We start from the raw sequence: 16,507 nt of genomic DNA on the forward strand, positions 1-16,507 counted from the left end.
GTTGTACACTATGCCGACCCCGGAGTATGGACTACAGGGTTTATGGCGTTCTCTATGGTCTCCTTTGTCGCACAAATCAGTCCTCTCGTATTGCCCGCGGCTTATCTGCACAGAAAATTTCCAAAACGTTCCTAGAAACGCGTCCTGCAGCTCATCTGCGGTGCGGCTTATACGCGTGAGATTACGGTACGTAAAAGTGCCCTTCTTGGCACTCTTGTCACAGATCATTGAGTTACGCAGAGACTTTTCCCCCATTTTGGGTCTCCCAGTTTGTAAGACACAGTCACAAGCAGAAATGAACATTAGGATGTTCAGGCTCTCTTAAAAAGCGTTTTCCTTTTCTCTCATTCCGAAAGGTACGTGTGAGCCAGGACCAGGAGCACTTCCTGGTGAACCCATTTGGGCTACTCTACCACGAAATGACTGCTTCGACCCTGCTCAAGCTGGACATGCAGGCCAATGTGATTGACTCTGGCATGACAACATTTCACTTCAATCGACCCGCATTCATGAACCACACTGCAATTCATGCTGCCCGTCCTGATGTTAAGTGTATCATCCACGTGCAGCACCCACCTTGTGTGGCGGTTAGTTCGCTTCAACTTTTTTTTTCTAATACAATAATGATCAGAACTCGTCGTGACCAGTGGTTGAGATTCTTCCCTTTTCTATTTACTGTGTCATTGTAACTGCTCTTGCCTCTTCTCTGTTTCTTCTTTTTTCTTTTCTTTTTAAGGAAGAAGGTACGTTAAGTCGATGCCGCATGTTCATTTCACATTAGCTTCACGTTTACGGAGCTCGTAGTGCCCATGCTTAGTCTTATGCGAGATTGCTAAGAGCTGTTTAATAATCCACCAGAAAGGATTGATTGTAAATAAATATCTGCAGGTATCCTCGATGAAGTGTGGTCTCTTACCCATTACTCCCGACTCAGCCCTCCTGGGTGACGTCACGTACCATGAATACACAGGGAGTATTGCACAGAGCCTGGGTCCATCCAGCAAGGTGAGTCCTTTAGTAGCTCGTTTGTTGCTCAAAGAATAGTCGGCATAGCTAAGTATAAATTATAGCTGCATTTGGAGTCGCTCCAACTCTCTGTCATGTTCAGGTGCTCTTCGTGCGGAACCAAGGCGTCTACGTCTGTGGAGACTCCGTCGAAGATGCTTTCTCTCTGCTGTGCTCAACAATTGAAGCATGCGAAACTCAGGTACGGATCTTTGCTACGACTGGTAGCTTTGTGTGCTGTCATTATTTACTCCCAATTCTGCCGGGAAATCGTCCCAAAAGGGTATTGAGGGTTAAGTCAAACATCATAATATTTAATCGTTTCGAACGTAGTCCAGATACCGAAAATATCCTCAGTTTGACATTGGCCAGGATGCTCCTGCTTGTACCAGTGTGCATTAGTGGACTAGTAGAAATGCAAACTGGTGTTACAAATTCTGCTGCGTAACACTTATTGCAGCGAAATCTGGCATTCACGGAAAGCAGAAGAGTACCATAAATGCTCGCGCAGGAATGAAACCCTTATAGATAGAGCCTGAAGTTTTCGGGAAATATTCTTTTCTAAATTCGGGGGGGTAAAAATCTGGTAAATAAACATGTGCACTAAATTCGTGCGAATTCGGGTGAAAAAACTTCCATTACGCTAAAATCGGGGAGAAATCTGGCTCAGTTATTCAAACTAACTGTAGTGATTTGGTACAGATGGTGATGTAACTACATTTTTCTGCCAAACAAGTAAGTTGGTGCATTCCTACAGACATCCCAGAGAGGGCAATTTGCCTGGCAAAAATCGGGTTTCACCCTAAAGAGGTAACCTTCAATTCGGGGAAGAAACCCTAAAACTTCAGGCTCTACTTATAGACAGCAAAAAGCATCTTTTGGTGACCCTCGTGAAATTTTACAATGAACAGCCACTGCTGTTGCCTGGCCCGTTCCGAATTTATCCGACCCTTTTCTCACGCCTCCGTAAAGTGTGTGCGTCAGAAAACTTCCGCCCTACACCTACGCTGTCCACATTTTGGCTCAGTAATATTACCGTGACGTTTCAGATGAAGCTGGCTCCCATTGGCTTCGAAAATGTGCACCTCCTTTCCGAGGATGCCCAACGCAGCGTTCGTGAGGAGCACGCACGCTCGCGCTCGGACGAACCGATCCACGGGGGAGACGAAGACAAAGAGAAGGCAGACCCGAAGGAAAAACCCAAGCGTTGGCGCCCGTGCGACGTCGTCTTTGAGGCACACATGCGAGCTCTCGATAATGCGGTGGGTTTCCCTTGCGCGTCACCTGATAGCGAAGCGACATTGTTGCTCTCGTTGTGCCAATCGGTACGGATATCTCTGCAGGGTTTCAGAACTGGGTACGTGTACCGGCAGCCCCTGCTGCGTAACGAGCAGCCTCGCTTCACAACGGACGTGGCAGTCCCACCTTCTGCAAGCTCTGTGTCACAGTTCCTCGAGGAGGACAAATGGCTCAGGTACGATGGCTGTTCAGTAAGATCGTACATTTCGTTTGGAACGTTCGCCGAAATACGGATAGGTGTGGGAGCCGTCGAAAGGAATGGCTACCCGACAACCTGTTACTAAACTTGTAAGCCTTGTACTAGAGTCACTGAATAAGCTTTGCTTCAGAGTATTAATTAAATAATTAATTAATTGTATTAATTAATTCAGAGTTTTAATGATCTTCTTTATCAGTGGTCTTTGTCGCTCATGATCTCTGTTGTCTCGCGACGTAAACCCCAAATTATTATTATCAATAGTCTTGGAGAGCATGTTGAAAGAAGCAGTGAGGACTAAATTTATTAGTTAGTAACATACCTTTTTTAGTATGCATCAAGTGTGCTTTTTTTCTAGGCCATTTTGCCTTGCCACGGCTAGTTTTTTTTTTTTTTTTTTTTGTCTTATGTTCAGCTTTTTATTCTTGAGCCGTGTGGCAAATAGCGATTATTGCGTTCTTGTCTTTGAAGTTTGAGCTAACATATTATACATGTAGTTCGGCTATCTATGCTGCTGTCGTAAGTTTCTATTAAAAAATCTACAACGAATTTGTGGCTTTTTTGATATCTAGGAGTTATATGTGATTGTGAAGGCCTCACGATATAATTATTTCTACGTTCATGATAGGCGTTCGTCCTATCCTTCACTGGGTGGTACACTGCTATTCTGCGTTTTCAAAATAAGTCTAAACTTGAGACGTGTGTGGAGCAGAACCTGTGAGAGCTTAGTGGGCACTGTTCTATGACACCATTTGACCAGAAAGGCATAGGCTTGAAGAAGCTCTCATTGCCATCCCCCCAGTCCTAGATTCCTTAGTATAATGCGCCTTCTCATTTTACAGTCCTCTGAAGAAGTTGCTGGACGGCAAGAAAACTCAGGACAAGCTACGCTGGGTGAACTCTCCAAACACGTACCAGCGCGTCGAAGTCCTCGAAACTGGCACCACCGACCCCAAGAAGATCACAAAGGTACCCCAGTAACTGGCTCGAGCTAGCTCGTTACCTTCACACTTGGGGCTCCTTGCTAACCACACAAGGCATTTTTACGAGTGTGACAATTTTTTTGTGCACCTTTCTTTTCCATAGCCGAAGAAGAGCTTGTAGCACTAGTGACAGAAGCTGCAAAATTGAAGTACCCACGTGACACGTACATCGTGCTGCATTGAGATTAGCCTTGGCTTTCCACCTAGCTACGTGCTTTTGTATCTGTGCCGCGAGCCCTTCCCTCATCGGACTTCCGTGTCTGTCTGATGTCTAGCTTATAGAGTATAAACGGGCACCTGTGGCGCAGTTGTTGGCATTATTTCTTCTTCTTTACTAACTACGTGTAATAGCCTCATTTTATTTGGCACCTCTCTCGGCTGTGCTTGAAGGCGGGGCGGAGACGGGGCAACTAACGTCCCCCCGAAGATGGGGGCGAGTTTATGGGGCTTGTGGAAGTGTTCAAGGAGCAGTTTGTACAGTACAGGCCGCGATAATTTGTGTACTGTTTGTGGGTAGCGATAGGATTTCCTCGTAATGGGGAAACGACATTCCACCGATTGCTGTCTGTGTGGTCAGCTAATGTTGTGAAGCAAGTGTGTGTGTCCTCATTTGGGGCCGTGCTACCAGCCAATGAGCGTACGCCTGCTCGGGAAGACAAACTAGGAGAGTGGCCAACTTGTTGTCGAAAATCTTGTGAAGCACGAGGTAACGCAAGTATTTTTGGAAGCATACTCTATTTTTGCTCTAAATAAAGGTGCCCTGCTAAAGTGTTATAAAAATGTACGTGCATGCTTGAAAGCTTTTATGCGACAACTTGAATTGGTGCGAAAGCTGTGCACCGCGGGTGTTTTGAAAAAAAAAAAAAAAAAATGTTAGAAAGTTCGTTTGCAAAATAGCCCGCTCTCAGTATAGTTTTCTGTCTGCCTGGCTTGCATTAACTATGCAGTTTCTGATCTTAACCTTGAAGCATCCAATAAGTCTCATTTTAATAACCTTCTTTATCAGTAAGACTATTAATAAAGAAGTCGCTCATGATCTCTGTTGTCTCGCGACATAAACCCCCAATTATTACTATCAATAGTCTTGGAGAGCATGTTGAAAGAAGCAGTGAGGACTAAATTTATTAGTTAGTAACATACCTTTTTAGTATGCAGCAATTGTGCTTTTTTTCTGGACCATTTTGCCTTGCTGCGGCTAGTTTTTTTTTGTTTTTTTTGTCTTATGTTCAGCTTTTTATTCTTGAGTCATTTGTGGCAAATAACGATTATTGCGTTCTTGTCTTTGAAGTTTGAGCTAACATATTATACATGTAGTTCGGCTATCTCTACTTTAAGGAGGCGAGAGATTAGAATTTAGCATTTACAGTGTTTTTGTACATTGTTTTGGCTAGTAGCTGGGAGTTTTTCTTTGAGTGACTTCTTGCCTGAAATTCCTGATCGCATGCTGCAGGTTGTTTGTTAATGAGTGTGCTTTGAGGATTCTCTCACCATTACAACCATTGGGTACAACCTACGACTTGAAGGTGGTTAGTTTCTCTAGATTATGCAAAGCCATTCCTTTGCCATATAATATTTACCAGTTTGCCAATAATTCCAGTTGTTTGTAACCTAAAGTAATAGCTGAGTGTTTAGGGGATTTGTGTGGACCAGCCAGTCTTAAACTTGCCTGTCTTGTGAGTGTGAGCATCAGCTGTGATCAGGAATTTACTGGAGTGCTCTTACTTGTAATCTTAGTCTATTCTTATATTCCTGTCAGTATTACGATGCTCATCTTGAAACCACTGCCCTATGCTGATTCTTACAGAACCCAAGATGTAGTGTGTAGAGGGTGTTCCAAGCTTGAACACTGTTTTTTGCTTTTTATATTCCCTGTATTGTAATAAACAAGTTTTGTGGAGAGTTAATAATCCTTTCAGGACGCTCTTATCTGTAGTTGTTCTAAGAAGGGTTACTCGACTTACTGCGAGAGAATTGTACACGTTTATTGTTTCTGTGCCCAGGTAGCTTTATGGAATACAGCTGGAAGCACTTGACAGCAGCTTTTTTTTTTGGATTTCACAAAGAAATTTTTCAGAGAAAATTCAGAGAAAAATAGCCAATGTGGCTTACTATGATATGCAGCCCTTGAGCATAAATTATGTGGCAGTAACCATCAAAATGGACGAAACTGGTTTGTGTTCTCGATGACCGCTGCAAGTCTGTGGCTTTGTGCCTCGGCCCTAAATTTAGTGACTTTATTCGACAAAGAATTCCCAGCACCAACGCTGAAGAGATATGCAGCGATATTTTGCGCCACTGTGCCAAAATCTACCAGTTGGATCAGTGGAAAGGGTCGCTGCATTAAAAACTTGACGGCGAAGGAATTTGTAGGACAGTTTTTTTGTGGTTCAGGCCAACATTGAGTTGAACAGTTATTTTTACAGGAGCATTGCGTCCCTGTGTCATGCCAACCTCATCCGCACCCGTGGCCATAATCTTGTCAACTGATCTAATTGGCCCCTTTTATCTTTAACAGTTTGAGCTGTCCTTTTTCCTTTCTGTGTGAGTTGTATGACTTGAGTTTTGTTTGTTTGACTGATCTGTTTTGTTTCTCTTCCCTAGTGGGTAGAAGTTGGAGGGAGTGGGGATGCTGATTCAGTAAGCTTGCATTTGCTATTTGTTTAGTTATAATCACTCTAGCTCTCCCTGTGCTAGTTGTCTTATCGATTGTTCTTTGCCCTCCCCTTCCGGTTACTTATCCGTTTAATTGAGCATGCATTAGAAACACATGTTTACTTCTTCTACCTGAACATGTACATATCCTTTACGTTCTGCATGCCTTCTCTGATGACTGCTGTCCCTATCTAGCCCTCCGGAGTCCTCAAGCTCCTTTCAGTTATTTTCCGCACGTTTTCTTTTTTTTTTTTCCCCGTGTGAGATGCTGAGATTATTTGTTTTACTCCCTTCATAGCAACCTTTTTGGTTTTTCTAGTTTCTAGTTTAGAAGACAGGTTTTTCATGTAGGTGCTTTGCAGAATGTGTAAGACTGCCTAGTGCAGCAGGTGCTTTTTTTCGCTTTTGAGGAACTAATCTTCATGCTCCGATAGAGGTTTTACACTCTGACTTTTCTTCTGCAGTGGGTACAAGAAGGTTCCCCTTCCCATTCCACATCTGTAAAAATAGACACGTCCCATCAGTTTGTCCCGAAAGGCACTGACCCAGGAGAGTTTAAACGCAAGCAGAAAGAGGTCAGTTGGATTTTTTTTTAAGAAATCCCCCGTGCCACAGACTGCACTGCACTTCCATTTGTAACGTTTCTCTGGGGGTCAGATGTAAGGGTATGCGTTGCCTAACGTGCTCGGATACCTGGAGACGGTGCGAGTGCTTTTGAAGTCTGGCGAAACGTTCAACTGGAGCTGCATGGCTTTTTGTTCGTTTTTGTATTCTTGCATGTGCATTATGTGATGCATGCCTCTGTTAGCATTTGTCATCTTTCTGAATCGTGCCCCCCACTCCCTTAAGGCATTCCCTAGACTAAGGTGCACATAAGTGGGTGTGTAAGGGAGAGTGTTCAGTAAGCGATAGTGTGTGTGTTAGAATATTTTGAGGAAAAGATGTAACCTGCTGTATTCTGTCTGCCTGGCTGCTTTACAATAAATACTAGATTTCACATCCCGTGTGCGGTTCTTGACTTCTCTTACTGGGCATCGAGGCTCCACATGCGCAGTGTTCATCCTTGATGGTGAGCCCAAAGTGATGCATACCTGAATAAGGAAAGATGGCAAATGCTCTTTACAACTTTTTCGGTTGATGTTTTTTATTAGAAATTAATTTGAGCGAACAGCATACATTCCGTGGGCAATTTTTTTGCCATTTGTGTTGCTCTCCTGCAGTTGAAAGAGAATCGTCTCAACTCGAAGATTAACGCTGGCCCTCAGTCGAACCTGCTGGAGGGTGTAACTTGGGAGGAAGTAAAGAAAATGCAGGTGCGTTACTTTTGCTGTACTTAGTGTTGCCAAACGTAAGTAATTAATATTTTCAGTGGTTAACTACTTTGACATATATCCCAAACCGCAGTAAAGGAAACTTCGGTGCGTAGGTGGGACAGTGAAAAATAGATGAGGTTAACTCGTTAGATTTTGTTGCATGAATCTCGAGATTTTGAGATTTCTTAGTTTGTACTATGGGAACCAAGGAGAGATACTACAAATTAGAATTCATAATGCCTGCATTACAGAGGTAGAGTATCTTTAAGTACTGTAATCAAATCCTACCACCGGCTGTGCTGTCTGAGGTTTTCCCCCGTGTTTTCCCGAAGGTTTTCCTGAAGAATGTCTGCACAGTTCCCCCTGAAGTCTGCCCAGAAAGCATACTAACCTCCTCCCATCCCCCACTCCTTCCTGCTGTCCTCGCTTCGTGGCGCTAACACGGAATAAAAAAAAAAGAATCCTAATCACATGGTCCCCCCCCCCCCTTTTTTTTCCTTCCCAAATCATGGAGTCTAGGTTGCCCCTGGTTTAGATTCCCTGTCCACTTATGACAGTATCCTACCACGTTTGGCTTTCAGCCAATCTTAGTCAGGTGCAGATCCAAACCCTCACCTTGAGGGGGGCAGATTCTTTGTCGAAGCACCTAGCGGGGATGGGGAGAGGGGGAAACCTAATGATTTTGGGAGGGGTGACCCCTTCCCCTGGATTTACCACTGTTCCTAGTATTCTTCGAAATGGAGCAAGTTTTGGCTTGTGCAAGTTGACAGCACTGGAGGTGTAAGAAGAAAGTGGCAATGCTTACAGGATGCTGTAATGAGCGCAACGGGAGACCAAGTGATTCTCGTGGGAGCTGCTTCCAAGGGTATCATCCAGAGGGACTTCCAGCATAATGCCATGGTGTACAAAACGGCGTACAGCAAGAATCCCTTTGACAATGTCAGCGACAGCGACTTAGAAGAATACAAGCGCATTGTTGAGAAGAAGCAGCGCGGGGAGCCAAGTAAGCCCGGTCATTGCTCTGTGATAAGTTTTGTGCTGTAGTCATTGTTTCACAACTGGCTGCTTAGTCATAGCCCATAGCATCAGCGGGTACCGGAATGCGGAGTCGTTCCGAGGGGAGGGTGGTAGACGTCCCCAGGCACCTTCCCCATGGGGGGCACCCATGACCACGTTCCAGGATCTGCTGATAAACTTGGGCAATAAAGCGAGAGCGGAGAGAATTTTCACTTGCTGATTGGAAGCTTTTCATTTCGCTTTTCTGACTGAATCTCTCTTTAGAACTTCGAAGTGTGGAGCATTTGTGCAACAACGGAAATTAACGTGTGTGTGTAGCTAAACATGAAGAGCATATGTAAATTATGTACCTGGCTATCGCTGTGCAATCTTCTTGGACAGTGCATCTAGAAAGTGGTGCGATAGAGGGGCCTCGTATTTTTATCCTGCTCCAGGTGGAAGGCCTAGGGACGGCTCTGCCAGAGTGTATCGTGAATAATATTCAGGGTTTTGAAGATGGGAAAAAGTGAGGGTTAGGAGCATGTAAATACCAGACTACCCTTAAACTAACGAAAGAAAACATGACGTGTCAATCACTGCGCGATTAATATCGGGTGTAATTACAAATAGCTAATGTAAAGTGATTTGTTCATAACTCTGTGGAAGTGCTGTGCACAGAGTAACAGCAGTGGTGTGAGCCAACTGAACTAGTACTACGTTCCTATTAAAGACTACTATGTTGCTGTTTGATAATGTTAGTGATGTTGACGGATAAGTCATCCTCTCCAGTTGAAGAAGATATTCCAGAGAGCTTGAAGCCTCTGCTTGTGGAGCCAGTGTCCGTACCAGAGCACACGTCAAGTCCAGCCCAATCCCCTCCCCAGTCTCCCACTTCGCCTGCGTCTGACGAAGAAGGTATGTGTTGCGCAACTTTTTCTCGAGTTCCCATTTACCCGAAATAAATTTGTCAGAGCCTCGATTCCCCAGCCAATTAGTGTGAGCCCCATGTGAGTATGCGTGAAACTATCGCAAGCATATGCACTACTAGTGCTATAAGTACACTGGGGAGCAGTACATTCATGCAGCTGGCCGATTACAGATATATTTTTTAACCATAATCTGCAACAGCGAATGAAGCATAAAAAAATCTTGCTACCTTGTGCAGTAGTGTTGGTGGCAATAGGGCAGACATCTAGAAGGAAATAGAAATGGTGGGCACTTTTTTTACTTGATCATTAGGGCAGGTGGTGACAAATCACCTCGCAGACTTCAGTGGTACACACACGTTGATGCAAATCATAGTATCTTCCTTGGTTTATTGAAGAAATTATTACCTGAGGCCAATTGAGGTTATTTATTATGTACGAGACCTTCACTGTTCTTACCGTGGCGTGCGTGTATGCAGTCATGTTATGTTTGGTTACTGAAATATGTGGGTACATAACACGTAGCAAGCACTTTGAAACCTTGCATCTTCTAGACACTAGCGTTAATAGGTGGTGACACATTTTTATTTGACCTGCAACTTTTTCGTTTTGACTAGCAAAGGGCAAATCGACAACGAAGTACCTTCATCCCGAGCCACAGATTATCATCACTGACGGTCAGTTTTCGTAGTCTGGCAAGGACTGGCTCTATATGCGATAGTTTCTGTCCTCGTGGCACCGTACTAAATTTGTCCTCGTCACTAACACATCACCTTCCACATCTGGTTAACCGTCGCACTCCACTGTCGACATAATACTAAACAGTCTGGTTCCGTGTAATTGTGTGTCTCTGTCCGTGTGTGTGTGTGTGTGCGTGCACCATAGTGAGCTGATTCATGCACTGCAGTTTGAGTAAACTTGATTGTATTTGCTCCAGAGCTTACATGCTATCCAGAGTTGTGAATAGTATTCTGTGTGGTAGTAGTGTTCTAAAGGATTGTCCAGCTGGGTGGCTTTCTGTTGAGATGCGCACAGGCAAGTGAGCGTTGGCAACCAGGTGGCTAACTTCGAATCTACCATGAAAGCTGTGCATTGAATTTTACGTGACATTGTGCTTGCTGGAGTTAGTTCTGATTTGTTTGTACCAAGCTAGCAACATTGAGTCAGTTGCTACACATTGTTGCATATGCCAGGGTTTTCTTTAACCCGAATCCCGAACTTCTATGAGTGAACGTCCCATATGCTAAATTTGGAGGACACGTTTACAATCCCTGGCAGATGCAGATGTATCATTACGGGTGTGTGTGTGCGCAAACATTCAAAATCTAGTGTATGGATTGAAAGATGGGGTTATATTTGAATGTAGTGCTTTTTTTTTTTTTTTTTTCATTTATTTTTGCAGAAATTTGGCAGGTGATTATTTGTATTTATTTTGTATTGGTATGTTTTACCAGTAATATTTACTGTAGAAGTCATTATTTTAATGCGGAAGATATTTTCGCGTTGTTGGGTAGAACTGACCAGAAACGCGATTAGCAGGAACCTAAAATTCACGAGAGATGCCAGGATCATGGTTCATTTTTTCCGCTCCTATCACTTTAAGGACAAATCCTATGAGTTACATTTCAAGAAAGGCGCATCCCGGTGTTTCTCCTAGTTTTTGGTGAGTTGGGGCAACAATACACTCAAGGCCAGGACATGCCCTGGTTTGGTCAGTGGCTGAGATTGTGGAAGCACCGTTTTGTGAAACGCATGCTACTCATTGTAGTCACTCTAGGAGAAAGCCTAAAATGGTGACTAAATTCATACAGATACCTTTGCGTTTTACGTCTTGGGTGGTCCCAGCAACTGTTCAGTACGTTGACTGGGTATCACGCAGTACTTATCTTCAGAATTTAACGTCAAAAGTGGGTATGGCATTCACGGGTACTTAAATTTGCACTTTTTTTTTTGTCCACGCAAGTCGTGACGACCATCCTTGCGTTTGCTGACCAAGAGCGAGGGAGGCTCCGCCTCCTGGTTCCGGGCCAATAGGAGGACTCGGAGGGCAGGCACTTCCCAAGCCTCTGCTCTCGCCTAAGAGATGGTGCACCAATCTAACCAACTGCTTTGCCGTCCGTTAACCAGCAGCTGCCGCTGTTTTGCCTGCCACAAGGCTTCTGCCATGGTGCACCAATCTTGGCCTCGTTCCCATGTTGACGGATGGCAAAGCTGTTGGCTAGGTTGGTGCGCCATGGCAGAAGCGGCAGGCGGAATAACGGTAGCTACACTCCTGTCTAAGCCTCGTTGAGCCGTTGATTAGATTGGTGCGCCACGGCTGAGGCCTCGCGACACGCTAAACAACGGAAAGTGCCTACCCTCCGTGTCCTCCTATTGGCCAGCATCCAGAAGGCGGAGCCTCCCTCGCTCTTGGTCAGCAAATGCAAGGATAGTCCCCGGCTTTAGCTTGCGAATATCGGGGCAAGATCTCGTCTGCAGTCGTTCCGAGCGACATGTTGCCAGGAGATGTTTCTGCAATTATAGGATGCAAATCCTGAACACTTAAGTAGAGTTGTAGTAAGTGTGATAGACACTGCTGCATGTTAGCCAGCAGACACTTGTAACCCCTTTTAGGCATGTTTGCATGAGGCACGACCTCTTCTCTAACTGCATGCAGATTCCAAATCCAGCGCTCGAGTGAAGAGGTCCCTGTCGTCTCGGCTGGCTACAGAAGGTAAGGCTCACTCCTCTGTGTGACCAGCATGGAACACTCAGTCTGCTTTTGTGCATTTGTTAGGTCTCTTTTCATTTGCTGCAAGGAACAGTTGAGTTATGGGTTTGACTGTGGCATAAACGCAGGCCAGCTGGTGAACGAGATCCATGAGGAAACACAGCCTGAGCTTGTCGTCTGTGTCATCCTTATTTGTTTGCTGCCTAAGCTCAGGCTGTGTTCTCCATGGGTTTCGCTGTTTGGCTACCGTGTGCCTGCACTTCCTTTTGGCAAGAGTAGTACTTTTATCCTTACAAGAGTCTTCACTTTGGTTGACACAGGATGTCTCACTAATGCCAACACCAGTATAGATTATTGGAATTGTAGTGGAAATGGGGCAAAGTATTTTCGTCGTTTATTTTGTGGTCATGGTTGTTGTCACACCTTGTTTGCATTGTGGTCATGCCCAGAATGTTGTGTTGAGGTTCTGTGGCATAGTGTGTTTTTGACATAGCTTTTGCAATTGCATGGCTTGTTGCATGGCGTTGCATGATGCTAGCTGCTGAAGAAGAGCGTATCGTCGCACAGCAGTTTGGTCGCCGGGCTCAATCCGAGCGCAAACCCAAGCGGCACAGTAAGTTGTTAATGTTCAGAGATAAGGTGCAAAAATACATCTAGAGGCTCTCACTGTTTTTTGTTTGTCATCGTCTTCACTTTGCCTGTCTTATGATGCATTATCGAGGATTTTGTTTCTGAAAGTTTTAAATTGATAGTGCCCTTTGCTTGAACATGGCTCAGTTGATTTGTGCTGTGTGTCTAATCTTTATAGCGATATTGCTTGCATAGTAGTTGCCTCAGCTTTGTTGCTGGTTGTAGTCTCGTGTTTACGTACTTGCTACGAAGATGCAACACTGCGGTATTGTTTAACATTTGTACTGTGTCAGTTGTAATGGTCTTGTGCCGAGATATGCAAACTAATGGATCCTTCGTCATCATGCCTCGGTCAGTAAGAGATTTTCTGGAACTTGGGAGAACAAAACTTGATGGGATGGGATGGGTTGGGATGGGATGTGGGGATGGAACAAAAGTATGGCAGCGACAAATACTGGGTCTTCTGGAAATCCTTTTACTGACTACAGCTATTAACGCTAAGATCCCTTAGAAATGTGATGCTCAGATACCTGAAGCCTGAAACACCTTGCAGGTGATGCGCCAATGAATGGTGACGAGAAGCTGAAGTCCACAGAAAGTGGGGACGTTTCGGCGGCTTCACGCAGTAGTAAAGAGGTCGGTGTCCCCTTCCTTATTCTGACCTCTCCCCCGCTGACCTCTCCCTCAGAGAGTCCCGCACTGTTTGCTGTTGCTCGGTGAATACTGGTGGCCCAGAATAGTGTTGATGCAGATTGTCGTATTTTAGGACCCCTACCATTAGAAAAGATTAAGGAAGAATAGCAACTTTGCAAGTGTCTCAAAAAAACAATGTGCATATGTTGTAATTCACCAGTCTGCGGTTGGGATTAACTTCGTGGTGGGCTTAAGTAAAGACTAGTGTGCAGTCTGCTGCTGAAAAGCAGTGTAATATTGGAGGATATCTAAGGATTTTGTCAATAGTGATGAGTCCCTTTTGCATCACCCGCAGGTGACAAAATTTGTGTTAGTGCCAGGCTATGCTTGATTGTATGCTCCACTAGTAATGCTGATGTATGAATTCTTTTTTTCTCTGCCAGAGTTCACCTGTCAAAGAAATGGACGGTGACTCCCCTAAGAAAGACAAGAAGAAGAAAAAGGGTCTCCGGTCACTATCCTTCCTGAAGAAGAAACAGCACCGAAAGGAAAAGGAAGACAAGGAGAAAGCAACATCAGAGTGGCAGAATCGTAGCCAGTAGCAATTTCTGGTGGGTATCTGTTGGCAGAAGCAGCGCCTTTCTGTGCTGAAGTCCGTTGACATCCTGAGTGATGTACATAGTTCATAGCCACTTTTATGGGCGCCACAACGATCTTCACCATATTCGCCAATTCATTATCTGCAACGTGACTGGATAAAAATATGACACACTTGTATAATAAAAAAAGGTTCAGGAGGACCATGTAATCCTTGAAAAACAAGTTCTCCCCAACTCTTGCAGCAGAGTTCCACAGAATATAGTTTGCATGACTAAAGTAGCACGTATAATGTGGATTGATCACTTTTTCTGTCTTTGCAGATGTGACGCTCTGCTGATAAAACTGCCAGTCACCATAAGCTCATTAGCACCGGACCCACAAAGGCCACTGCCGACAAGACAAAATAATCCTGGCCAACGTTTGGAAGCTTTGGAATAGTTGACTTGGAAAGTGCACTACCAAAAGGCTAAGCCGTGTAGCATTCGGTGTCTCCTACAAATTGTTCAGTTACTTGCATTGGGTTTTATGCAGGTTTTTAGCATCATAGTATTTTTAAGGCTTTCCTTGACCCATTGGAGCTTGCAAAGGGTGGTTAATGGGGGAAAGAGAACATTTTAGGTAGGATTTTTTTTATCTTAAGGTACATAAAGGAAGACAAACAAGTTGGGGCTTTTTTCGGTTGTGTCATTCTTAACAGGAAGCAGTTCAGTCCTTCATGCAGCTTGCTGTGTTGTTGCACTTGTTCTGTAGTGCAGAACTTTGTGTGTGTGTTGTTCATGTGTCAAAGCACAGTTTGTTTTGCTCAAACTGCCGTTCGCCGTTAGATGTGAAAGCTTGGGCAAGGCAAGCTGTCAACTGTTGTTGTGCAGTTTGGGCAGTACAAATGCGTTTGTCCCCCGCTCTTTGGAAAGATGATATATATAAAGTATATATATATATATATATGACCGCATACTTAGTGCTTTTACCCCGTATTTCAGTGGCACTTTGGATACTAGATGCTTGCGAAAGGGTACGCAGGAGGTGGGGGGGGGGGAAGGCTGTAAAATCGAAATGGTGAAATAAAAACGGAAAATGTTTCGTTCCAACCCAGAACTCTCTCTGACATGTGACTAAGGCTAGGCTTTGGTGATGCGTGTTTGCAACATATGCATTATGGCCAATGTCCCTGCCTCGCATTTTTATGAGTGCATGCGTGTGTGTGAATGTCAAGATTTTTAGACTCGATTTTTGTGGCAGCTGTACTACCGCTATTGATCTACACACTAACTAACTGGAGTAACCTATAAAAAAAAAGCTTGTTTTGTACATAAGGACATAAAGCGGAGCCTCTGTTTTGAATTGACATGTCCCATAAGTTGAGACCCAGCATGGGCTAGGTGCTAGATCTAGCAGGGCCAAAGTTTTGAGCCCCACTGTGCTTGCTAGGGCTTTTGTGTTGTACATGCATCTTGAGTTGCTCTAACCCTTAGCTAAATGTAGTGTTTAGCATAGTTTAGGCATTTTGTGGAGGCACGGTCGGCCTCCTATGACATGTGCAACAGGTAGGCTGTTCCTGGACTCTGTGGGCACATGTGTGCGTGCTTGAAACACTGGTCTTGTGGCATGTTGTTGACGTTGAGGGGATTTTGCAGCATCGCACTTTGTCCATTGGCATTAAAGAGTGTTTAACACTGCGATACCCTCCGTTTCAGTATCCGTCACTGAAATGCTTTGAATCTTTGCTGGGTCTGAACTTCATGCTGGCCGGTGTGAAGGTTTTTCATGCAGCGATTCTCATTGTGCATCTGACTATTTGCTTTTTTTTAGTTCCATTACCCATTGCACTCTGCTGTTGCCCCTTCCTTCTCTCTAAAGGCACGATGTAGCAAAACTATTTCAAAGTGCTCTGAAATTGCTTTATATAGTGGACAAAAAATGCAGAATGTGAATAAAAATTGAACTTGTGGTTATGTGTGTGTGGATGCGCATGGGTTTAGAGTGGGAACGCAAAAAAAAAAATGGAATTTTGAAAACTTTCTTCGTGTGTGCCGGTGACTCCACCTCTGCACCGGAAATATGTGCTGAAAGCATGTGACGTGCCATTCCCTATGCATTTTTAAAAATCTCATTACGCCGCTGGGAATTGGTTCGATTTCAGTTAAATTGGCTGGTGGATTTCGGTGATTTCTAGTGCTTATTCGAGGCTAGATATTCGGTGTAGACCTTGGAAACCTTACTGCATCGCTCAAGATGACAAAAATCTCATTTTGTGCCTCAAACGAGAACACTCCATTAAGCGCTAGAAAAGTATATCTAAAATTGATACATGCAACAAAATATTTCTTCTACATTGAGCCATCCACCACCTATGCAACTTTTTGTGGGTTATATGGTTAGCCGAGAAGACTATTTCGGATTCCAACTGCAAGGTGACATAACAGGATCCCTCTGTCGTGCGTGGTTGGAGGGTGTAGAACCACCTTGACGCGCTTGCTGTACCAAGCTACGCCCTAGCCCTACCTCAGGTCGCTTGTATACGCGTTTCCCCAGATGGGTGAACTGCCTCTGGATGGCTACGGACC

At 44.4% G+C, this 16,507-nt stretch overlaps 1 protein-coding gene across 6 annotated transcripts in view; it reads left to right on the forward strand.

Annotated features, from left to right (window-relative positions):
- Window positions 1-15,895, forward strand: part of LOC135377425 (protein hu-li tai shao-like) — a 57,627-nt gene extending 41,732 nt beyond the window's left edge. For 2 of the 6 annotated variants that reach the window (XM_064609815.1, XM_064609816.1), the window contains exons 4-20: window positions 357-587; window positions 889-1,005; window positions 1,109-1,207; window positions 2,055-2,267; window positions 2,349-2,479; window positions 3,343-3,469; window positions 6,085-6,120; window positions 6,600-6,710; window positions 7,356-7,448; window positions 8,256-8,451; window positions 9,234-9,359; window positions 9,988-10,047; window positions 12,027-12,083; window positions 12,619-12,693; window positions 13,264-13,346; window positions 13,787-13,954; window positions 14,264-15,895. In XM_064609815.1, the coding sequence (XP_064465885.1) occupies window positions 357-587; window positions 889-1,005; window positions 1,109-1,207; window positions 2,055-2,267; window positions 2,349-2,479; window positions 3,343-3,469; window positions 6,085-6,120; window positions 6,600-6,710; window positions 7,356-7,448; window positions 8,256-8,451; window positions 9,234-9,359; window positions 9,988-10,047; window positions 12,027-12,083; window positions 12,619-12,693; window positions 13,264-13,346; window positions 13,787-13,945 (1,914 nt within the window). In that variant the 3' untranslated portion in view covers window positions 13,946-13,954; window positions 14,264-15,895. The remainder of the gene's footprint in view (window positions 1-356; window positions 588-888; window positions 1,006-1,108; window positions 1,208-2,054; window positions 2,268-2,348; window positions 2,480-3,342; window positions 3,470-6,084; window positions 6,121-6,599; window positions 6,711-7,355; window positions 7,449-8,255; window positions 8,452-9,233; window positions 9,360-9,987; window positions 10,048-12,026; window positions 12,084-12,618; window positions 12,694-13,263; window positions 13,347-13,786; window positions 13,955-14,263) is intronic. The other 4 variants (XM_064609819.1, XM_064609818.1, XM_064609820.1 and 1 more) reach the window with 4 other exon arrangements.
- The last annotated feature ends 612 nt before the right edge of the window (window positions 15,896-16,507 follow it).

Source organism: Ornithodoros turicata, chromosome 1 (assembly GCF_037126465.1).
Source record: "Ornithodoros turicata isolate Travis chromosome 1, ASM3712646v1, whole genome shotgun sequence".
Lineage (NCBI taxonomy): Eukaryota > Metazoa > Arthropoda > Arachnida > Ixodida > Argasidae > Ornithodoros > Ornithodoros turicata.